The sequence below is a fragment of the Tremella mesenterica genome, assembly GCF_000271645.1.
Source record: "Tremella mesenterica DSM 1558 unplaced genomic scaffold TREMEscaffold_3, whole genome shotgun sequence".
Lineage (NCBI taxonomy): Eukaryota > Fungi > Basidiomycota > Tremellomycetes > Tremellales > Tremellaceae > Tremella > Tremella mesenterica.
Genome location: NW_006711227.1, coordinates 1881938 through 1905588, shown reverse-complemented (window position 1 = coordinate 1905588; position 23651 = coordinate 1881938). Strand labels below are relative to the sequence as shown.

The window sequence follows — 23651 nt, the reverse complement described above, 5'->3', positions numbered from 1 at the left end:
GACTGTCGACTAAGGATAAGACCAGCTGAAGTTTTTTCGAAACATGATGCAAGTATGGTACGTCGGGTGAAAGTTGATGAGGGTTTGATGATAGAGATCATGATCGAAGATTATCAAGCGTAGTGTGAGTGGAGTGAAGGAGAGGAGTATCAGATGAGATATAAGGAACAAAGACTCACTTATCATCATCCACCACAAACGCTCTCAAAGGAGGTTCCTTCTCACCCACATCTGCGACCCCAACTGTACCGGTACCTATGGTATCGGTAGGAGGTATTGGTGCGCCGAGGGAAAGATGATCATTATGAATTTGATTATTTTGAATCATGAGACCACCATGTGATAAAGAATTTTCTACTATTCCAGATCGGAGTGGTGAATTTTGATTCTCCTGCGTGGAAGAAACAGGACTATCAAATACCCCACCTTGTGATTGTGTAGGATTATCTGATGTTTCACGATGTGATACACTTCTACCCGTGGTCGGTCTTTCCACTATAGGTTTCTCGCTCACTTCGGAAGAACGTCTTTCTTGTGGTGGTGGTGGTCTGGAAAAGTAATCGACGGGTAGTGGGAGAGGGACTGTGTGGGAGGTACTATGACTTGAAGTGTCGCTTATGTTTAGGATATCGGTCGGTTCGTCTGTAGCTGGTGATCAGTTTAAATCGACTTGGAGTGAAGTTGAAACTCGAGATCCTAAGAGATAAAGGAAAAATAATATAATTTGAGAGGATGACAAAACAGAGAGTAATTGAGATATAACGAAGATGAGTTCACGATAAAACGAAATAGTGAAGAGAAACAAGAGGTCCAGTAGTCGGGACACCAAAAGATGAACGACTCAGAGCTAATCGGGAAAATCGATCAAAGGGGACAGAGTAGAGCGGAATGGACGGACTGAAAGACTGGAACATTGAAATGAGTGAGTGAGGGGTGGTTTGGGGGGTGGGGGGGTGGGTGGGGTGGGGTGTGTGTGTGTGTAAAGAAAAGGAGCACAAAATTTAAAATCACTCACCCATACCCTTCTTCCCTTTCGAGCCTCAGCCAATAAAGGGATCGAGGATTCAGTCATTCCTATCGTCGGTCTCCCATGACTCTGCTCCGAAATCTTTCTTTGTCTAGGTTCGTACAATACACTTTCTATCACTTGATCCAAAGGGACAGTTTGTAATGTATGTGCTCGACGAATTACTGGACTTCCTACTATGTCAGCGGAGAACGATATTATTCAATGACTTTCGGTTTTTCCCCAGGATGCAGTAACGGGGTACATCAAAGTGGTGAGAATAGATGAGCTTTTTTGCAACAGGGTAGTGGTGAGATAGATAAGTTTTCTTCCTTGGGATAGACAAGCTGTTCTGATGTGTGGTACTAGGATGATGGCTGAGTTTCTCTCTTATGAAAGCGATGAAATGGATGAGCTCTATAATGTACAGTGATGGGTGATTAGTTGGATCTGTAATAAAGACTATAAGGACGAAATAGGGATAGACGAGATGAAATAAGATGACTAACCATGCGGAGTATATTGTCCAGAATGAGAAAAAGAATGTGAATGTGATGTTCCACCCGTATGATTCGGCATTAAATGTCCAGGAGTCGTAGATCCAGGTCGGGAAGAAGGAATAGCGTAAGGTATTTCAAACCAAAACATACTTCCTTTTCCTATTTGAGATTCGACACCTAAACGACCTTTTGATACTTTGACAATCTGCTTTACCAAGGCTAATCCTAATCCTGATCCTTTCCCACCTTGCCTTTTACCTATCTCCGTTTGGACGTACGGGGAGAAAAGACGATGACTGTAATTTAGTATTCGACGATGTGATGATTGAGAGGAGTGAAAGATATGTGATCAAGTCCGGGGGAAAGTGGGGTGGTGATAATGTGGGGTAAGGTTGGGAAGAAAACAAGATTAAACTCACTCTGCCATATCAGACCTCTTTAAACCAACACCTGTATCATGTACTTCAACCCTTATAACAGCTTTTCCTAATCTTTTATCTTCTTCATCTCTTCTTCCATCTTTAGAACTACGCATATCTTCTAATTGTACACTACCCTTTTCTTCATCTTCACCCCAACCATTCACACTAGAAGTACGTCTATTGACTTTATACTTTCCTAAACTTAATCTAGCCAATCGACTATCCCTTTCCATCTCTTGTTGTCTTTGCAAATTCTGTGCGGCCAGTACTAGAGGATCATCCGCTTCTACACCTGGTGTTGGATCCAATCGAGGGTATAAAAGTTTTGTGACTATACGAACACTACCTGATGGAGTGAATTTGATAGAGTTTGAAACTAAATTGGAGGCTATTTGTCGGAGACGCATTTCATCACCGACAAAAATACCTCCGACTTTGTCGATGTAGGGATCTAAATCGAGGATTAGGTCTATACCTTGTGCTTGAGCTTGGACGCGGTGAGAGAGGGCAACGAGTTGGATGGATTTATTGAATTCGAATTGTTTACGAGCTTGGGAGAACTATATTGTCAGATCATGTCACTGTGTGATGGCAAAGGGTTTGAACAGTGGTGGTGAGGGGCGGATGATTGTGATCGGCATGAGAATCTCGAATCTCGAGTTTGGTACCCGGGTGAAGGGCTTCAAGAGAGAACAAGAGGGATAGAGAAGAAGCACAGGGCAGCAAGTTGGGAGGAAGGGCTTGAAATACAAACATGAAGGGAGGGGGAGAGAGCGGGGACGAGGGGTGAGTTGGGGAGTCGTGAGATAAGAACAGGTGAGAGGACAAAGACGAGTAAATTCAACCCACTTTACCACTCTCCATCCTGTTGAAACTGAGAACATCATTCAAAACCTTTTCCATCATACTCAAACTCCCCATCAAACCATGTACCATCTCGGCCTGTTCGTTGTCCACTCGTTTGAACACCCCTTCACCTTCGAGGTTCTGAACGGCCAAAAGAGCCGTGTTGAGAGGAACTCGGACTTCATGAAAGATGTAAGAGACGAAACGTTTCTTCGAATCGGCCGCTTTACGTTCGAGTACTTGAGCTTTTTGGGTTGCACTGTAACGTGAGTTTCAATGATGATAGTCACTCAGTCATTTCGATCGTAGGACTTTCCTGTATGATGTTGCACGAGTTGTCTCTGACACAAAAAGAGAGGGGAGGATGTCAAAGTTGTCTCCTACATAAAACAAGACGGGAGAATTGGTGGCATGGTTGTCGAACGATTTATCTCTGACACAAAAAGATATGAAAGATTTGATAGCGGGATTTTGAACCGATCCAGAACACTAGCAAGAGGGTTGAGGATGAAGGTCAGAAAATGGGGAGAGGGACATAAGAGGACATACCGGAATTGAAATTTCAGTTGTTGACGAAGAGCGAAAATCTGACGATCTGCTCTTTCTCTAAGGAAACTAGTGACGATGAGGAAGACGTGGAATAGGAGGACTGCAATTAATATCCGAGTTCGGTCCACTTCACTGGCTATTCTTCTTACAAGATAATGTCAAATATGAATGAAGACAGTTGCGATGCGTGACTTGACATCCGGGCACGCACTATGGGAAGCAAGATGGGGCGACTTAGGTGATAGAAATTGTGGAATGATCCAGGAAAGTGAGACCAAGGTAAGAGAAAAGAAGAGAAGAGTAAAGGGGAAGGGGTAAAACAACTCACACAAAGCCATATTCCTATAAAAAAGTTTTGGAGGATTAGGTCTCGTCATTAACAACCCCCCGGTCAAACATAACCATTGACAAGCTCCAAAAGCATGCCATAACCTATTTTGTCTCAAAGATAACATTGCTAAAGTAGGTTGAGCGAAAGCGAATCCCATCGTGTTCAAAAAGTTTTGAGTACAAGTGTTGACAGGAGCGAAGAAATCACACAATTTCATTTCGACGATTAAAGTATCCGCGAAGATCCAAGCTGCACCGAATAACATTGGTTGCCAAATAAAAGGATGATGTCTTGGGAAATCCCACATTACTAATAGAGGTAATGGTAATGTGAAACAACCACCTAGTACGAATTGTGATATGACTTTTTCTTGTACTATTGGTCTTGATAGTGATATTGTTAATATCCATGATACTATGAAGAAACATGATGATACTAGGGCTGATGATTTGGAAGCGAACCATGCCTAGAAGTTTAGTTTCTTCTTGTTTTTTCCTTATCTTTATCGGAGAGACACTTGTTCATTCTTTTTGAAGTAACCTTTGAAGGAAGAAAAGATGGACGACAGTGTTGATGTACATGTAGGGTTGAGGAAGTTTTGTTTGAGTGATTTATTCAAACTCCATGGTCGAAATGAAATGTGTCAGAAACCCATATGAGTCGATGAGAAGGAACGATGAGAGTGAAAAGCAAAAAATAATCATAACTCACCTCTTTCTGATAAGTATACTCTTTATCCTCATCTGGATATCTAGAATCGAAGAAATGTAAAGTATTTCTCACTACTCTTTCTAAAAACCATTCCCACATTCGACCAGATTTACCTTTTGATCCAGAACCTTTACTTCTACCTTTACTTCCACTTTTATATTCACTCTCACTACCATCTTCAACTTCTTCATCATCACTACCACCAACATCACGTTTTCTTTCACCAGGTTGTGAACTTGGATCTGGACTTTTGTTCGTACTACCTGAATCACTCCTTGCAGCTTTAGGTATAAACCTATCTAAATCACCTTCCACGACAATTTCAGAAACATGTGCATCGTCTTCATCTTCTTCATCATCATCTTCAAGATTTGACATATTTCCATTGGAAGATTTACTTCTTGCTTTTTCTTTTTCTTTACGAAAATGACGATTTTTAGAATGTGAATGATTACTTGGTCCTCTTAAAAGTTTTGCACCTTGACCTGAAATACCTTTTTTACCTCTTTTATGTTTACTAACTGTTCCAGCTTGAGGATGAAGATAATCTAATTGTTCATTTGATATATTAGGATCGAACAATTCAGTGTGAAGTGAAGAATCAAGTTCTGAAGAAGATGTTGTTGATGGATGAGTAGGTGGGACGATATGTTTTTTGAAATTATCCCAAAAGGTTGAGAAAGAGGGAGGTTGGAAGTGGATTCGTGGTTTGGTATGAGATGGGAAAGTGGGACGGGAGGAAGGACGAGGACGAGATGGTTTAAAGGTGAACAAGTTGAATGGGGTTGATTTGGGATGGTGTTGGGTTGAAGTACGATTTGAGGGTTTCAAAGTGTTAGAAGGTTTGAAGGAGGTAGAAGGATCAGGGAGAGTGATTGTAGGTATAGCCTTTTCATCTGACATGATGTTGGATGTCTATCGATTGGATAAAGTTGATGATTGAGGGGGAGGATCAAGTGTAAGTGTTTATGGCCGTATCGCCGTTTTTTGTAGGATGAAATATATGACCTCTCTCCAGTCGGAACTAGACCATGTTGGGAGTGTTGACAATGTTCTTTCCTGTCGGTATATCAAATGCAAAGCAATCTTCTTTCCCAAGGTGTGGATAGTGAATGGTCGTTGGTTGCAAGTCGATGGTCGAAGCTACTGCGGAGAAGCGACTTGCAACCCGATAGCCTCGAGGGTGGAGCTAGAGTATGACGTCTTTTTCTCTTCTCTCAGCTTTCTTCTTCACCTTGTTCTATGGGGCTTCCTTCTTGTCCTCCTTGTCCTTGCTTGTTCTTGTTCTATCTCGTTCCAAAGTAAATTCCTAACTCGTTGTATCCTTGTGTATGAAAAGGAATACTAATGGAAATACTAATGATGTGGGACAACAAATCAACGCTCGGGCCGCCATCGGAAGGGACGGGTCTAGAGCTAAGGGACAAGGGCGGGAGAGGGAAGGGGAAAGGGGAAAGGGACCAATGACGCAAAATGAATGACGTGCCTGAAGGATTTCTGGAATCGTTTTAGCGTACGTACTTGACTTAAATTAAACTGGACTCTAGGCTGAGAACACATTAGTAAGTTACTTGTATTCATACAATAGACTTAGTAAGATAAGCGTTTAGTAAGCGTCTAGTAAGGGCGAGGTTCATTATTGGACGAGTCTAGTGAAGTGATTAGCATCTCACCAGTCATATATTAATGATTTGCACGAGATCAGCAATAGGCGTACGAGATGAATCGATAGGCATGAGGGGAAGATGTACCAGGGATATTTGTACGGTATAGGAGGAACGATGCAATGCTACATCAACAATAAACAATGGCTCTACTCAGATCTCCGCTTTCACTTCGTCCATCTCTCCTTCATCTCCCCCCTCTTCAATCTCATCTGACCTCTCTCTCGACCTCATCTCCACCTCCACCTCCATATCATTCTCTCCCCCTCGTACGTCCACCGGTCTGTGCTTTATTCCCATCCCTGTCTCTCCACTGGGTTCCAACTTTACTTCCATCTCATCCACTTCCATCCCTTTATTCTCAATCGTATCTGTATCATTCATAATTCCTCCCTCCACTTCAAACCCTTTCCTATCATTCATCCCTTCCATCATCCCCGCTTCCATTTCTCCCGGCGTTCCTTCTGAATCCACCATCATCCCATCCCCTTCCCCTGGCGTATCTCTACTCTCACTCCTACCCTCAACCCCCCTAGATACTCCCCTCCCTGCACCTCTACCTCTACCTCTCTTCCACCCTCTACCTCTACCCCTCCCTCTCCCTCTACCTCTCCGTCCATCTACCCCATCTAAGATCTTCTCTTCCTTTCCAATTCCAAATTGAGACCTTTCCGGTGTCGACTGCGACCTCACCGCACTCAATGTAGGAAGTATAGGTTTCATCTCCAAAAGACGTGATTGGTATTCTTGAGTCAAAAACGCTTCATCTCTTTCGTCTAATGCTGTTTCTTCTTTCCTGAATTCTGAATAACGATGTATCATCGCTTTGGCCACTATCGGGACTCTGTCGTTTTTCTTGATCATGGTAGTATGGGCATTTTCATCTGATATACCGACCTCATTGTCACGCGAACTCTGGATGAGGTTTTTGTCATCGGCGATATCACCTTCTGTTCCTTGTTGACCTTTATTAACTGTCGAATTATCCGATTCCAAGTTGATATTTTTCTGTGGTCTAGTCTGATTGATTGTCGTAGAAGAAGATGCGTCTTCAAATACAACTCCTTCAGGTGGATAAACCCAATCAGGACCGAAATTCACTCGAAGTTTGCCTTTTCCAAAACAAGATACCATTGGATAATAACCTAATGTTCCATCGTCGTAGATTTCGGTTTTCTTTCCTCCCCCTCCACCACCACCACCTCCGCTCGCGGCTACACCACCTTCATTCATGTCACCCTGATCAAACCTAATCTCAGAATCTTCCCTTCCTCTACCTGTCCCACTCTTTCCACCTCTTCCTCTCCCTCTTCCCGACGTACTTTCTTTCTCCCGTCCGTCCCTCCCTCTCCCTGACATACTCTCCTTCTCTCTCAAATTCCCCTCTCCTACTCCACCTTGATGATCAACGGTGTGATCTTGATGTCGAGAGGAATAAGCGAAATCGAACAAATCCTCAAATGCCACACCTAATGATTGACCATTCAAAAAGAATTCTATCCTGCTACCTTTCAAAACAGGTGGGGAAATGGCCTTCGCTGTTGTCGGCGGTCCTGGATTGGGTCTTTTGGTATTTTTGGTCATTCCTTTTCTACTTGATTTTTGTGGACCGTTCGTATGGCTGTTTGATGAAGACAGAGTTTGACCGTTGGTATGATCGTTTGATGAGGAAAGAGGTAGACCATTGGTATGATCATCAGAGGAAGTAAGAGGTAAACCGTTGGTATGTTCTCCAAAGGAATAAAGAGGTAGAACATTTGAATCATCATTCGATATGTTAAAGGGTGGCGGACTGTTCGTATGATCCGTTGAAGAAAGAGAATTTTCTTGTCTGATAGATTTCGATAAAGTTGATAACTTACCTTCTCTATCGACCAAAGCCTCCATTTCTTTGACCACGGGATATTCTTCCATTTCGAAATATGTTCCTCCTTTGAATTTTATGACAACACGTTTCCTATGGATTCCGTTAAACTCTGCTTTACTAAGACTTCCTATACCTCTCCCTCCCTCCATTCCTCCTTCTTCATTTTCATTTCCTTCTTCGGATAATTGTTGTTGTTGTTGATGATGTTGTTTCATCTCAGGCAAAACAATCAAACATCCCACCACATCACCTTCCTCAAAACTTCTCCCATACTCTTTTATCCTCGACATATGTACTTTCTCACCACCTACATCTCTGATAGAATAAGAATAACCATCCATACCTACCGGTGCTTCTAAATTAGCTTCTCTTCTACCCCAACCTATCCTAATATGAGGATTACCATTTTCGAATGAAGAACCACCTGAACCACCTGAAGAACCAACACCACGAAGTATTGTAGTTTCGTAATACCATGTCCCACGTCTAACAGAGACGTTTGATCTAGCTGATCGAAAACCTCTTTCGGCCGTACATGTTAAACCTGTTGAAGAGAGACGTAGGAAAGGTGATCTATCTAGGAATGAAAGATGGACTGGTGGACATGGAGATGTAGGTGGGAGAGTACGATAGAATGGTTGGTATGGGGAATAGGTTGGGGAAGGGGAACAGAATAGGTATCTATATCCTTGGAGTCAGTTAGGATATTTGAATTGTTTTGTATGTTGAATCAGGTCAGATTTCAAATTGGAAGTGTCAAATGCGAGATCGATACCCCATCTCAGAGGATGAGAATGAATTTCGTGAGGGGAGAGATTGGAGCTGAACAAGCTCATTTGGTATCATGAAACTGGAAGCGAGAAGATGATAATCATAAAGAAAAAACCATCAAACTTACCACCTTTATTCATAGGTAAATCACTCCATAAAAAACATTCTTCCCCATTACCTAAACCATCCCCAGAACCAGGGACGATAGTTCCTGTTGTTCTACCTAAATTTAATGGTAGAGTATGTGAGTGTGAGTGTGTTTCTACCTTTGCATGTGTTTCGGATGATTGGGGAGTATGTATATCTTGTATTCCAGATGGTCCAGCAGGTTGTATATTTTGTATTCCAGTATGTCTGTTTTCCATTCCATTATGTATCTCTTGTATTTCAATCGATTCAGAAGGATGTATCTCCTTTCCTTCGAAAGGTTCAATCAAACGTTGTTCTTCCCCAGATGGTCCACTCTGTAATTCCCCCTCAAACACATGTCCAGCTCTTTCCTCTATAGATCTTTCTCCCATGATTACATCCCCCTCGAGACCATGAGATACATGTACAGATCTTGTAGATTGACTTGATCCTAGATCAGGTTCTACACCCAAGTTGAAAGATTCCGATGTTTCCTCATTCCCTTGAGAGGTAGGTGTAGGTACATCACTAAAAGTATTCATCGGGTTGTTAAGGTGTATATTGGATTCTACCTCATTTGGATCGTCCACTATATCAGGCGAAGAGGTTGAATGTTGGATATCTTGTGAAGTAGGAATAGGAAGGATGATGGTTTCGTGAGGTTCGTGGGGTTCTGTAAATTCGGGGGTGATGTCAGGATTTGGAAAGGGTAAAGGGATGGAGGTAGACGGTGAAGATGTGGTGGGTGATAATGGACGTTTACGAGACATGTCATAAGATTTGCTTATATTGAGAGGTAGAGGTAGAGTTGGTTACCTTAGTAGAAGATGAGTTCGAGTTTAAGTGAGAGATGTTGAGATGAGGTGAAACGAAGATGAGATTTCTTTCATTTTGCCTGTGTTCCTTACTTACCTTACATCTTTGACTTGACGATTGTCTTTGACTTTGTACTTTTTTACTTTTCCTTGTTTTACTTTGGACATGAGGCGAAGGTTCAGTGATATGGTTTATAAAACCATGACAAAAGATGATACAATGAGTGACTTGTCATACATAGAATAATACAGGTAATGATCAAGAATCACATTGTTATGCATACCCTCTACCGTGTTCTCACCGTCTCAACAAGGAAGACAAAGTAACTTATCGTTCAGATCGGATAGACCAGTTCCTTGATCCTTGATCAACTTTGTTTTCAAAACTATCACTGGGATTTGCTCTACTCAAACTTGTGTAGATGATTTATAGTCCCAGATGAAAAGGTCCTCGTACAGGTCACCTCGTAAAATGATGAGTAAGTGTGTCCGATACTTACTCCTGTACATTTTTACCTTGTCCGTATTGAACATGAATCCCTTTAACCCAACGGTGACTGACTCTTCTGATCTAAACATCAACGACTGAAATACGATAAGACATGGTTGAGATGACTCACTAATCCAAGATCAACCCATCTTCTACTAACTACCGACTCGGCCCAGTGGTGAAGAGTGTAATTTCTCATAGACTCCAATTCACCAAGTCGTATTCGTATTCGTATTCATATCGTGTTATTTTTGTGACCGCTTCCATATTCATAAGGTCATAAGGTATTTGACATTGTATTGCTACGGCCATGCGTGGCTGGGAGATCCAAGAGGCTCATAAATAATTGGAGATGATAAAGATTTCTTCACTCCGAAATCTTCTGAGAACAATTGATATACTTGTTCCAACGTAAGACTGTCCGTCAGTCATGGACTTGTCTCATTTTCATTCATTCACAACCACTTTCAGTGACATACGATTTGCGTTAGAAGGCCGTCAATTTTCTTAGACAACCATCCACTTTGGAAAACTTTGAGCCATGTGTGCTGGGCCCTAAAAAGAGCCGGCGACGAGGTGAGGGTCAAAGACGGATATCAAAGACAAACTAGGCAAGGGTCACATAACGACTCGGAACACCAATCAAATCATAGGTGTGTTTGAGATGTAGAAGACGGAATCAACGAAAAGAAGGAAGAAGAAGGTTGACAGACAAAGATGGAAAGACTCACCCTGACGTCTCGGGATAAAGAAAATAACAGAAGAACCATCCTCCAACACAAAGAATAGCGTATATCAAGAACGCTCCAGAAGGTGAGATAGCGTCCATGAGAGATAAAAATGTAGAAGCTATGAGTAGGTTACACGTCCTGAATATCTCAGCGAACATTTCTTCTCTTTGTCTCCCCCCATCCCCGTCTCTTATAGCGTTGATAGATATATCATCATAATGTTCTCATTCAATCTTCGATCTCCATCCACCTCTCACTCAACCAGAGAGGTATCAGACTGAGAATAATACCTCTCACTCAACCAGAGAGGTATTAGACTGAGAATAATACCTCTCACTCGAACAGAGAGGTATCAGAGTGAGATTAATACCTCTCACTCAACCACAGAGGTATCAGACTGAGAATAATGATGAGGATCCTATACATAGTACTTCCTGAGCGTACATGGGATCAAAATGATGACGGAGAGTACAAAGAATGAAAGCAAGTCACAGAAGAAAGGAAGGGCGAGGAAGGAAGGAAGTACGAATGAAAGACGACGAAAGATGATACAGGAAAGAGTGAAAGGAAAAGAGGACTTACCAATTGACAGAAGTACAAATTGAACTTCCGATTCCTCTAACTTCCAAGTTGAACAACTCTCCTTGTTGCCAAGGTATATTACCTACTCCAGCTGCGTAACCAGCGACGTAAATCATCATACTGATTACTACTAAACTAGCGAGGGAACGAGAGTAAGGTGTTCCATCGACTAAGATTCCACCGGTGGAAGATGTCAATACTGTATATTCAGTTGATACTTCTACATAGCATTTTTATGAGAACATCGTTAAGTACATTGGATTTCATTGGGTGAAAGAATGAGAAAATGTTAAGATGATAACACGATGACTCACGGTGAAAAAAGAAACTGGACAAAAGAAGAGCGATAATCATTACAGGGACAGTCAACAACATTGTTCTTCTCCTACCTAATCTATCGACCGTCTACAGTAAGCTTTCTCTTGGTCCTTCAAGGACTTGTTCGACCCATAGAGCCTCGCTACTATCTCCTCTATCACACATCAATCAAACATACCAAGGAAGTAAACGAATAATTACTGTCTGGCGAGAAAGGACTCGCGTATGGTGATGGTAGGACATGATGGGAATACAAGTGAATGACAAAACTCACTTTAAGAGCGACTAAGGTGAACATTAAATTAACACTTGCGATCAAACCCCCTACAGCTGTTGCATTCTTGAATCCCAAACTGGCAAACAAAGAAGCCGAGTAATACCTCTCTAATGAGCTTACACAACAAGAGACAGAGGAAAGCTGACATGAGAGTGTTGAAACCTGATAATTGTTGTAATGCCTGAAGTCCACCACCGATGACTGTTTGTCAGTCAAATCGACCAATATCACAAGGGTCAACATCCCCATCAGTGGAAACCATGACTGAGACGAAAGAAGCTTAGGATCAGGAGGCGGGGTGAGAAAGGAAATCGGCGAGGAGGAACAAGTCATATGATATGAAAGTCTCCAAGGACATTCCGATGTCTTGGGAAGTGAACCAAGTCGGAGGTCAAAGAAAGTCACATCATTCTATATCCACAAGTGGGGTTTCCAAGGGAGGATGTATAAGAGAAGAAAGCGGAATGACACCTACTCAACGCACGACGAGAAGGACCATCTCTTAACAGACTCTCCAATCTTTCACGCCAAGTAGTACTCTCGTTTATCCTGATCGATTCTCTCACTGCTGATCGCATTTCATCCGAATGACGCATTATCTCTTCCTGGGATGCGTGTGGGTAAATCTTGGCAATTATTCTGGTGACTTGTTCTGTCTTGCCTTGTAGTAAAAGGATACGAGCTGCGTATGAGCTCTCACCCTGCTGAAAATTCCCCGCCATGACACAATTGCGAGAAAACCTTTTATTGCCTGCGACGGCTCGTTAATGACGGATGTGTGCATTCCTAGTCGCCGTGATAGACTGGAAGCCAGTGGGGAGTTGGGTGAAGGTAAGTCAGGAGCTAAAGAACGGCAGGAGGAATTGGAGGAAGAAAACAACGATTGACTCACCGCTTTCGGGTAAAAGAGAAAGGGTGAACAATTGTACGATAGCAGGTACAGCTCCGAGACCTACCATCCATCTCCATCCTCCTGAAACATTTTGGAACGCAGCTCCTATGACTGAAGATCAAACCCAACTCATACCAACATTATACCCTTTTCTGCAACGCCATCATCGAGGGCGGGGATATCAACTTCAGTGATACGAAAACAAAGTCAATCGGGAAGGAGCTTCCGAGATTGATATGTGGATTGAGGTGGGTTGAGAAAAGATATAGCGGTTATAGGGATGACCCTGATCAAAGGAGTTCAGTGAGTTACTGCCGAGGGGGGTGGACAGGAGAAACCAGCAAGACTTACCATACGCAACGACCTGTCCTAAAGTAATAGCAACGACATTAAGAGTTACCAACCTCCCTCTCATATTCGCCGGGGAAAGTTCACCGATATAAAGAGGGACGATACAAGATGCTAATCCCACACCTACACCGACGACAAAACGACCTATTGTGATTGATATTATAGTGTGTGATATCTGAAGTCAGGTCAGCGAAACCTTTTGGGAGAGCTATGCATGAATGCTCGTGATAAAAAATGTCTCTCCTTGAAATGCAATCGACATGCACTCATTTGACAATGGGTTTTGCGGCCATAGTCTCACAGATGGGTGATGATTAACATGGAAACTGAGGAGATTCGATTCGGTTGACGAGTGAATATCATGAAAGTATTCTAAAAATATGTAGCTAGCAGCTGAGGCATATGATCATGTTTGGTACGTAAGAAGGTAAAGGAATTAAAAGGGTGGATATGAATAACATACAGCTTGTCCTAAAGCTCCAATGACGAAGATCCCACTAGCGACTCCTATAACACCTTTCCGACCTGTATAGTCGCTCATTGTACCCGATATCAATCCCCCTAAGAGGGCGCCTAGAGTCGTGGAAGAGGTTATGAGTTCCTATGATGAGTATGTGACCAGCGTAGAACTGAAACATGTAGAAGAGTTTACAAACCGGAAAGAGATATCTCGTGATGATGAAAGGCAGTAAGTATGACATGGGTAGATATATTGGAGTTATTGAGTAGAGAAATCCTGTTAATGGAGGAGAAGAGAATCATTATTTGAGACGAGTAAATGTAATATTTGACAAGGATAACAATTCACTATCTGGTGACAAGAAAATTGTGGTTTTTGTGAAGGGGTTCATCAGTGTAAACGGAAACAAAGGGGAGTAGGATAATTGGGATGGAAGACAGGAGAATAGAAAAACTCACTTTATCCCAACTTGATAAAGTCTTTCCTAAATCGTCCGAGATGATTACCAAAGTACCAGATATAACACCTGTGTCGTATCCTTCCATTCAGCTTTCAAGCAATTCTCTTTCAATCCATTTGATCATCCGAGAGTTTGTCATTTTCTAACGCAAACTGTCGACTGATAGTTTAGCTGTGAATGAACGGAATGTAGTATCAATAATCGATTGAACGATTCCCTGATTGAATGACGAAGAAGATGAGACATATTGAGTTCTGTATCCCATATTCACCACCGCAGAACCACCCCTCAAAAGTGTAGATGAGGATGGAGGTTTGACTTTAGATAATACATATCCGAGTTATACGATTCACATTGACAAACGAGAAACGTCAAGGAACAGATAGAGGGATGAATGAAAAAGTGCCAGAGAGAGAAAAAGATACCATTCAATCAAAGAGACATCTTACAGGATAGAGAGGGAGATAGAGATGTACCAAGTAATCAGAGAGATAGATGGATGAAGCCAAAAGAGAAAGAAGATAAACCCAACATACCAAATAATAACCCTGATAAAGTTGATACACCAACCAACATCCTCAAAAACCAACTCATCTCTTTCAGACCCATTCTCTCCTCATTCCTCCCTTCTCTTCCCATACACACTTCTTCATCTCTTCCAACTCTTCCATCATCTCTCACATCATTATAAGAATCCCCTTGGAACCTTTCTAGAATACCGTAGGAATGTCTTCCTTCCAATTCCTCATGAATACCCGACATACCAACTTGACTTATCTGACTTGATTGAAATGGATCTTCGTGGTCTTGTAAATTTGATATGGGTTCATAATCATTTGAACCATTTGAATGGGATTGAGATGTATGTTGGTCCATTTTGTATGGATAGTTGATTATGTTAGGGTTTGATCGTTCGTAGGAATCATCGTTCTGACAAGTCTTGAAAGTGAGATTGTGAAGTTTGTTACGAGGCTGGTCCAGGTTGATCAGGTTCAAGTTGAATGATTATTCATCCCTCGTAACTTTGTCGCTTGTCCAAGTCTAATGGAACATGCCTATATGTCTGTTGAGCTAAAAGATGGCGGAGGTAGATCACAAAAGGATAAGATGTTAAAGTACAAGATGGAAAGATGGAGGAGAAAGGAGAAAGAGGTGGAAGATGCCAAGTGGTCAATCGTCGTCCCCCACTTGCCCCCTCCCCCCACTCTCATTCTTCTCTTTCTCCCTATGTCCTTTGTCCAATTGGTGACCATACAGGCATGCAGCGTAGGCTGCTACTCTACTATAGCACGCAGAATGTGCGTGACAACTGATCAATGTTTGCAACAAACCCACAAGACAAAGTAATCAATCATCAGATGCATATCAAAACACGACTACTTCTTCCTAACACTCATCACCACCAAATCACCTTCATCCAAATTAAAACTAGCCAAAGTACTAGCATTATTCAAAGTTTTACCTCCATAATCCAACTTCAACCTCGATATAGGTAATTCAGCATCAACAGTTCTTTTGATCCTTTCTCTCAATGTAGAAACCAAAGTACTGACTGATAAATCCGATATGGTTATTATCGATCCGTTCAATTTCCATTCTGGTTTTTCTGGCATGTTTGGTAATTGAATAGATAAAGAAATAGGTTCAGGATGTAATGACATCCAATCGATTTCAGAATAATATTGACCCATTGGAAGTTTTTCAATTCTAGGTCTTTTGAATTGTTGTTGTTGTTGTTGTTGGGATATATCTTCTTCACGTTGACGTATTTGACCATGTGGTTGTGTTGATGTTGTTGACATTGCCGCTAATCTTGATGGATGAATAGAAGGACCTGAAGTTGAAGTGATAGTTGTTGAAGAAGAAGAAGGAAGTGGGGAATTAGAAGGAATAGGTTCATAATATTCTTTCGTAGTGGGTCCAGTAGGTTCCGCAGAAATAGTAGAACCTTCATATGCTGTCCCACCACCTATTTTCGGTAAAGAAGCAGCTAGAGCAGGAGGTAAATTTGTACGATTCGGTATGATTGGTAAATCAGCTTGTTGTTTCTCCACTTCTTTAACTGGAAGTGATATAACTCCAGGTCCTATTTGAGGTCCTGGTCCATTATCCGTACGTTCAACAACACCGATCCTAGTGTGCATCTGTTTGATTTGTTCATCCAAAGTGAATTTATCTTGAAAGGTAGATTCGGTTTTTTGAGCAGAGTTCGTATGTCCATCCCAAATGATTTTCTCCCTTTCTCTTCTTTTCTGTTTTTCTTCTTCTTCTCTTCTACGACGTTCAGCTTCGTCTATTTCATCTCCGAATAGATCCGTACGTGCTTGTGCCAAGTTTCTTAAAGATGCAGAAACGTCGGTACCTTGTTGCATTTGTTGAGATTGGGCTTTACGCATGTCCAATACACGTTTTTGTTCTTTCCATTTAGGATCGAGTAGTTCGATACGGATATGTTCGGTGAGTTCGTTTTCGGGTATGAGTTGACCACAATTGGGACATTTAGACATGAGGATTTCGGTTTGACGTTGGATGCCTGAAGAGTGAGCATGGGCGGGCAAATTGTATTCACAAGCACACTCCTACTGACGTGCCCTTTCAATAACATAACAAATGATCAACTCATAGCGACGTCGATCATGAGACAAAAAGAATTGGGTAAACGACGGATGGGGCAGGTAAAGTGGAAAGAAGAAAGCAGAAATAGATGACCAGGCCCAAACCCACCTTTTGGCACATAATCCGTCTTGATCTTAACACCTTTCTGTTGCATAGCAGCTCTTTGAACCTCCCTCGCTCTCGCTTGTTCCTGCTCCGCCTTCAATCTCTGTAATCTAACCTCCTCCGCTTCTTCCTCTGCCATCTGTACCTCCAAAGCTTGTTGAGCAGGAGGTATCAATCCCGTCGGACCTGTCGGACCAGCACCAGTTTCTTCCATCACCATACTCGCCATTCTCTTCTCTGCCATACTCATCGATCTCAACTTGTCCACACTTGTCGGGGGAGGTAATTCCAATGACATGTCATTCTGAGTGAATTCTATAGTTTCAACAACTACGAAATCTTGCCAATCTATAGCTGCAAAAGCTTTTACTTCTTCTTCTCTTTTTGCAGTTTCTTCATCTTGACGTTTACGACGACTGCGTTCCCATTCCGCACGATTACGAGCTTCATCAAGAGTCTTCCATTTGATTTCGGAATCGACTGATTCTTTTACAAGTCTTTCGATTAGACCAGGTGGTGGTTGCATAATTTTTTGATAAGATTCTACCATACGATTGTAATATCCATAAAGAGAATGAGTAGGACGAAGAAAGTCGAATTGATAATTACGACCTTCTCTCATTGAAAGGGATGAAAGAAAAGAACGACCTCTACGAGCGTGAAATAAAGCTGTGAGACGAAGGATGTCCCTAAATGTCAGCTAAGACCATTCTATCTTCGCAGTTGTTCTTCCATCAATTTGCCCGTCCACCCAGGAGTGTGATCGAAGAAAACAGGAAGGAAAACTCACAGATCCATAGCTGTGACACCGGGTAAATCAACTTTAAATTCCCAAGCTCTTGGTTCATAAGCAGTCTCCTCTTTCTTCTCCTCTTTCTTCCCTGTGACAGGAGTAGCAACTTGTATACCTCTCGCTTGATCTTCAGCATCTTCCAATAATTTCTCCCTCATAAATCGGTAATATTGATGATACGGATCATCCGTGTTGAGGAAAGAGAATTTCGGATCTGTCTTTTGAAGGTCTCTTATTTTTTGTTCTAATTGAGATGGAGTGGGTGATTTATTGACCGCAGCGGCTGTTTTGTCCACGATGGCTGAATGTAAGCGAAACGAGTCGACACATTTATTTCCTTCTCCTGCTTTGATTACTGTCCCTTCGACGGCAACGAATACTGAGAGAAGACACCACAATGACGAAGCGTTGGACAAGAGTATATGTGAGAAACCCACCTCGTATTTCCTTTGGAGGATATATGATACCAGCTTTGAGGTTATCACTAGGTCTCGGTGGTCTAAACTCCATCTCTTGATCTTGTCCATCCTCACCATCGTGCGCCTTTCCACCTCCGTTACCATTTGACGACGTGCCATTGACTTTCGGTCTCAGGATGTCTTCCTCGGCGTAGCTTTTCACAGGTTTGGGTAGGTTGAGAGTCGCCATTGTATCTCGTTCTTCCTCTCATCCACCTGTTTGAGCTTGAGAGACAAAGCTTGATATTGCGGGATATATCATGCTGCAGGTGCAAGATGGAAAGAAAGAGGTGAGCGGGGATACGCGGTGTTATGTGAGTAGTACTGATGTGGCACTTAATCCCCACTGTGACGCGGCTGCTTTTCCTTCCCTCCTTCCTTGCGTTCATCCAACCCTCTTTCTCTTCCTTTTCAATCACAAACAATGTCCACACCTATACCTACACCACGTAAACCTTCAGGTGGTCGTCCTCCACCTAGCGTAAGACCTGGCATGCCGATGTCTTCTCATATAGTCAGGAAAGCTTCCGGACAAGGTACATTTCAATCACAAGAAGGAACCAAACATGGACTGATCCCTCAACCTACTCTCATGACCAATATTCAACCTTTTATTCTGCAACAACAAACCTCCCTAGATTACTCAGCTTCCAATAATAGAAATCACCCTTCGAACAATATCCACTCCATACAGACATCTCATGTCCAAGGACAGAAGATGGTACAGAGATCAAATATCAATCAACCTACTCAAAGAATGTCAATGCCTCCACCTAGACAGCCGAGGACAGGTAAAGCGGGTGATTTCAGAACGTCTCAATTGACTCAAGTGGGAACGAAACTCACTCCTATACTTCCATCGGGTTCCACCGGGTCGGAAGATAGTTTGAAGGAAAGTACGAAACATAATATCTTACCGAATGACAAACACCCAGGTCAAACGGGTTCGATGATAGGGAAGAATGAAGGGTATAAGAAGGTAGAGAAGAAACATGAGACAGATGATATGGAAGCTCATTTTGATCAATTATTAGTACGTTACTGTTTCCCTCTCTCCAGACCTATGTCATAGGATGTTATTTGATACATAGGACACCCTTCAAATCCCTCAAACTGTCCGACAGAAATTCTCAACAGTCTCTCCAGATGTTAAATCTTCCCTCATATCATCTTCACTCTCCGGAAACGCCATCATCCTATCTTCCCTTGGTCTACCAATCCCAACCCAACCAAAGATCAAGAAACGCATGTCGACACCTCTTCTTCGTCGTCCGAAATCTTCTTCATCTCTGAACGGTCCTTCTCAAGTAGGAGAAACATATCAAGTTGATGGAGATCAATTTGTGATCGTTGCTTCCCCACTTAGTTCACCTGATCCAAATAACGTTTTATCCCCCAATTTACCCAAAGTACACGCTTTACCAAGTTTACCAAATGAACGTGTTCCAAAGCACAATGCATTCCATCATAGTGGTGCAATATATCGTGAGGACGGCAGTTCCCAGGGTCACGGGGGAGAAGGTAGACCACCAAACAGTAGACAATCCACTGGACCAGGAAGTAAGTTTATCACTTCCAATTCAGCTGGTAGTATCAGTAAATCAGGAAACACTTCTTCGATAGGAAAAGCAGGAGGAAATATGGCTTCGGTGGGAAAGAAAAATCAAGGGATGAATATGGAAAGACCGGATGCTTTCATTTCTTGGTTACAATCACACAAAGGGACAGATTTGAATATGGATGTTGGGAGATGTAAGAAATTGAGAATGTTGTTGAGACATGAAACGACCATGTGGGTGGGGCAGTTTGTAAACATGGGAGGATATGATTTGGTTTTGGCTCGGTTGCAGGATTTACTGGATATTGAGTGGAGGTGGGTTTATACTTTTTTCCCATCTGGACATTAATCTATCTCCTTCATTTCATGTCTCTCAGCCTTAGTAATTCTACTTCATACCTCTCCTCCAACTTTACATTCCAATAATGCTCCTTAATCACGTTCCACCCCTCATGTAACAATCTGGTCGGTTCCACATCAAGCTGACATACTGATGATCGTATTCAGCTAACAAAGTAGAGAAGAACAGCATGACGATCAAATGCTATACGAAATTCTCCGTTGTATAAAAGCATTCTCCACATCTGAAATCGGCAAAACAGCACTTCGATCTTCGTTCCCTAAACCTTTTCCAGCTTTATCGGGATTAATGTTCTCTGAAAAGAAACCCGGTGAATTAGCTACAAGACAAATTATGGTTGAATTATGGTTATTCTTATTCGAATTATTCCCTCTTCTCCCACCACACCAGCTGAATCCCTCGGTTGGTTCAACTTCAAGTGACTCAGGTCAGGTCCGTATGCCACCAACAGGTATAGCGACTATACCTAATCCCAACTCTCGACCTATATCATTACGATTCGAAACTCCCCATAAGATTCCTGGTTCGGAGGTTGAGGTCGATATCGTTGAAGTGGTCAGAGGGTTGTTGATTCCCGAGGAGAAAGATAAAAAGGATATACATGAGTTTATTTCTCAAGCTCATAGACCGAGGGTTTTCAAAGCTTGGATTCAAGAGATGAGTGATATTTGTAGGGATTACTTTTGGTGAGTTTTGAGTTAAACCCCTGTCCACCTGCCCTCCTGTCCTCTACCATATCCCTCCTATTGGTATCTTCGTCACTCTCGCCCCTCCTTTGATCTGCTTCTCCAAAAATGCGAATCGATTCACGAATTCAAGATATCTTTTCCTCTCCTTGACCCATCCGCCAACTTGCACCAATCCAATCTTCTGAGAAGGCTCACGTCGAAATGATGAGAGGACTTTTTTGAGCAGGTCTCAGAAACGTAGTATGGTATGAAGCACGGTCGTTGATCCCAGGGTCATGTGTCACGGCTCGAACACTCTCTGGGCGTTGGATCAAGTGGACGAAAGTTTAGCTGAGAAACCGGTAGCTCCTGGTGGGGCGACTGGAGGGGTGGAATTTGAAGCTATGGGTTATGTTGTGAGTTGACTTGCTCTTCTCTCCTTTCACACTGTCCGCTCCTATGAGATCTCGCCTGCATGACCTCTCGGTTTGTGCTCCAGCTTCCCTATTGATCGTCACATCAAGTCCGGAGAAGCAGCATCCTACCAGACCTCGCTTACTCACTCGCTTTGCTGCAGTCATCAAAGCCTATCGAAGTTGATTCATTACGACGATTGGGAAATGGGGGTGTAACAAAACCTTAACGCAAGCGGAAGCTTAGCAAAGGAAAGAGATGGGGTGTGGGGTCACAAGCTGAACTAAAGACAACCCATTTCAAACTTCTCAACGCACTTTGTATAGCTCAAGCGGCACAGAATAAAGAAAAAGCAACTCAATTACATTATGATCTTCTAGTCTCTGGTCTTGATCGAATTCTCGTTGTCAGTCCCTTCTCCTCTCTGTACCTCTCCCCTTTGAACACCTATCCACTTTTCGTCTCCCGTTTTCCATCTTTTCCCTACGTCATCTTAGTGCTTCATCTCTGATACCCCATTTGGATCTTCTCACCAAATTGACGTCTCTATCACTAATTCATCTTATCAACCCATCGTTCAAACGAGCAAAACTGACATCTAGACATTCCGTAAAGCTTCCACGGTGTATTACCCCACACTGCATCTAGAACTCGCACGTTATGTGACCCTCCTTCGTTCCGCCTCACCATCAGGTAGATTACCTCATTTGATAGATAAATTAGTCGGACCTCCACCTGAAACGATCAGGAAAAGAGGGGAAGGATGGTTACCTTCTGTAGGAGAGAAAGGTTGGGATCCTCAAGTTTGATCCAACTTCTTTTCTTTGGAGGGTTATGACCAATCTTTGATTATATATCCTTTCTTTGAGTGTGATCAAGTTTTGTGATGATGATTTGTTTTGGATAGTTTTTGATGAGATACCTGCTTTACTTGCACAGTACAGTCCGTAATCGGTACGAGTTTGAATAAAAACTTTTGTATGTATAATCCTCGCAAGTGTATCATTATTCCATCAAGAGTATCGACAGAAACATCAGTTTGAGTAAAAATTTTGAGGTTTGGTGAGAGATGATGTCATTCCCAGTATCAGTAATCTGACTGAAGATGACGTCTTGAATGGTCGAAATGGTCCAGAGAGTTTTGTCAAAACGAACTATATATGGGATAGATAGTCTGAGTGTGATCGATATGTAAGTGTAGGGGGGCTTATATACCTCATATACTTTAGACCACCAGCGTAAGTGTACAGAGGTCCGAGATCAGATTGATATCAAATGGTAAGATGATATAAGGAAAATGAATGTAAATGTGAATAATGTAATTGGTAAGAACCCATCAACAATTGGGGCTGGTCTTGATGTATTATGTGCAAGTACAAGTACGAATGCATTTTCTTTTTTGATCTTTTGTCCATTCCTTAATTCGCAATACTTCTCACAATCTTGAGCACTCTAATGACCACTCGCGAGTTAGTTGCTTGAATATGATCCGCTTTTCGTTCAGTGGAGAGAACATAGTTCTCCTTTTCCATTCCAGGTGCGAAAAATGACTCTGCAATCGGGTTCGGTAAGAGAAAAAATGGCAGGTGATGAAAGAAGTGGAGACAGTAGAGCTGAATGAGCGACGGGGGAAATAGTTAGGGGGAAAACATTCGATGTGAAAAGAGGAAAGAGGTGTTGGTACTTTTGAAAAAGTGAGGAAAACGATATATAGAGTCGACGATGAAGTATGGGGATGATCGGAAGATTACTCGTTTGAAAAGACAAAAAATTCAGAGGTCAAATCCTCTGACTGGGTCAGTGAGATGATCGTATATAAAAACGGAGTCATGGTTCAGGGAATAACATTAACAGGTGTAGAGGAGATCATCAAAAGAGATAGAAAGAGATAGAATACTTAAGGTAGATTCTTAATGGAGAAACAAGTGTGTGAAATGACAAGTTGAGAATGACATACCTCTAACAAGACAATCAATGACTTAAAAATTTCCTTCCTTTAGTTTTTCTCCGAGATAAGATCTTCCTTCCTAATTTTGTCCTAGAACGTGATAAAAACCCATGTTTTCTCTTCCTTTTTCTTTGAGAAGGTTGATACGAGTTTCCTCTTGTCACATATCTGACTTGAAGATGAGACCATAAACTCGGTCGAACGAGAGAGATGTTATTTGAACGAGAAGAGGGTAGGGTCGAAAGGAGAGATAGTCGTCGACTCAAGTGAAAAGATGTGATATAGCGTGAGGAGAGAGATTTGAGTGATGAGGGTAGTAAGGAAGTAGAGAGGTTGATTGGTTTTGAAGGTGTTGGTGATATTGCTGATCGAAGAGAAGGAAGAGAAAAAGGGAGAGAACGTCGAGAGATGGGTGAGCGGAGCAGAGAGAAAGGAGATAAACGAGGCATGTTGACCTATTCAGTCAGCGTAATCATAAAAGAGGACATGAGCTGACTTGCACCATAGGAAAAGATGAGATGAAAGAGAAGGGAGATGATTTGTCGCAATTGTGGTATT

General features: G+C 42.2%; 6 protein-coding genes across 6 annotated transcripts; 1 reads left to right on the top strand and 5 right to left on the bottom strand.

Moving 5' to 3' along the window:
• Window positions 1-175: 175 nt before the first annotated feature.
• Window positions 176-5268, bottom strand: TREMEDRAFT_73601 (uncharacterized protein; the record flags this gene model as incomplete). The annotated part of the gene is made up of 8 exons (XM_007003728.1): window positions 176-648; window positions 1012-1200; window positions 1516-1802; window positions 1926-2488; window positions 2778-3033; window positions 3324-3459; window positions 3652-4120; window positions 4366-5268. The coding sequence occupies 8 exons, from the start codon at window positions 5266-5268 to the stop codon at window positions 176-178; spliced, it is 3276 nt and encodes a 1091-aa protein (XP_007003790.1).
• A 1523-nt stretch (window positions 5269-6791) lies between these two features.
• On the bottom strand, window positions 6792-9032 carry TREMEDRAFT_29291 (uncharacterized protein; the record flags this gene model as incomplete). Its single annotated transcript, XM_007003226.1, has 6 exons — window positions 6792-6884; window positions 7092-7205; window positions 7422-7615; window positions 7823-8039; window positions 8124-8584; window positions 8798-9032. Coding segments are annotated over 6 exons (1314 nt in total), but the record flags the coding sequence as incomplete, so codon positions are not given.
• Window positions 9033-10403: 1371 nt separating this feature from the next.
• Window positions 10404-14257, bottom strand: TREMEDRAFT_29066 (uncharacterized protein; the record flags this gene model as incomplete). The annotated part of the gene is made up of 11 exons (XM_007003196.1): window positions 10404-10518; window positions 10833-10970; window positions 11415-11613; window positions 11729-11819; window positions 12007-12112; window positions 12156-12210; window positions 12485-12691; window positions 12902-13012; window positions 13253-13427; window positions 13716-13853; window positions 14171-14257. The coding sequence occupies 11 exons, from the start codon at window positions 14255-14257 to the stop codon at window positions 10404-10406; spliced, it is 1422 nt and encodes a 473-aa protein (XP_007003258.1).
• Window positions 14258-15548: 1291 nt separating this feature from the next.
• Window positions 15549-18391, bottom strand: TREMEDRAFT_73600 (uncharacterized protein; the record flags this gene model as incomplete). Its single annotated transcript, XM_007003727.1, has 4 exons — window positions 18124-18391; window positions 17684-17987; window positions 16897-17582; window positions 15549-16705 (listed from the first exon to the last, which is right to left on the bottom strand). Exons 1-4 carry the CDS (start codon window positions 18332-18334, stop codon window positions 15549-15551), a joined length of 2358 nt encoding a protein of 785 aa, XP_007003789.1. The 5' UTR covers window positions 18335-18391.
• A 471-nt stretch (window positions 18392-18862) lies between these two features.
• TREMEDRAFT_29011 (uncharacterized protein) lies at window positions 18863-21954 on the top strand (the record flags this gene model as incomplete). The annotated part of the gene is made up of 9 exons (XM_007003184.1): window positions 18863-18944; window positions 19113-19177; window positions 19236-19509; window positions 19663-20017; window positions 20219-20469; window positions 20521-20749; window positions 21024-21147; window positions 21435-21551; window positions 21748-21954. 9 exons carry the CDS (start codon window positions 18863-18865, stop codon window positions 21952-21954), a joined length of 1704 nt encoding a protein of 567 aa, XP_007003246.1.
• Window positions 21955-22572: 618 nt separating this feature from the next.
• TREMEDRAFT_43446 (uncharacterized protein) lies at window positions 22573-23548 on the bottom strand. The gene is made up of 2 exons (XM_007003318.1): window positions 23103-23548; window positions 22573-22933 (listed from the first exon to the last, which is right to left on the bottom strand). The coding sequence occupies exon 1, from the start codon at window positions 23540-23542 to the stop codon at window positions 23117-23119; it is 426 nt and encodes a 141-aa protein (XP_007003380.1). The 5' UTR covers window positions 23543-23548; the 3' UTR covers window positions 22573-22933; window positions 23103-23116.
• Between the last annotated feature and the right edge of the window lie 103 nt (window positions 23549-23651).

Bases quoted from the DNA above. Each gene is read 5' to 3' on its own strand.
- TREMEDRAFT_43446 (XM_007003318.1), bottom strand. From the start codon at position 23,542: ATGCCTCGTTTATCTCCTTTCTCTCTGCTCCGCTCACCCATCTCTCGA.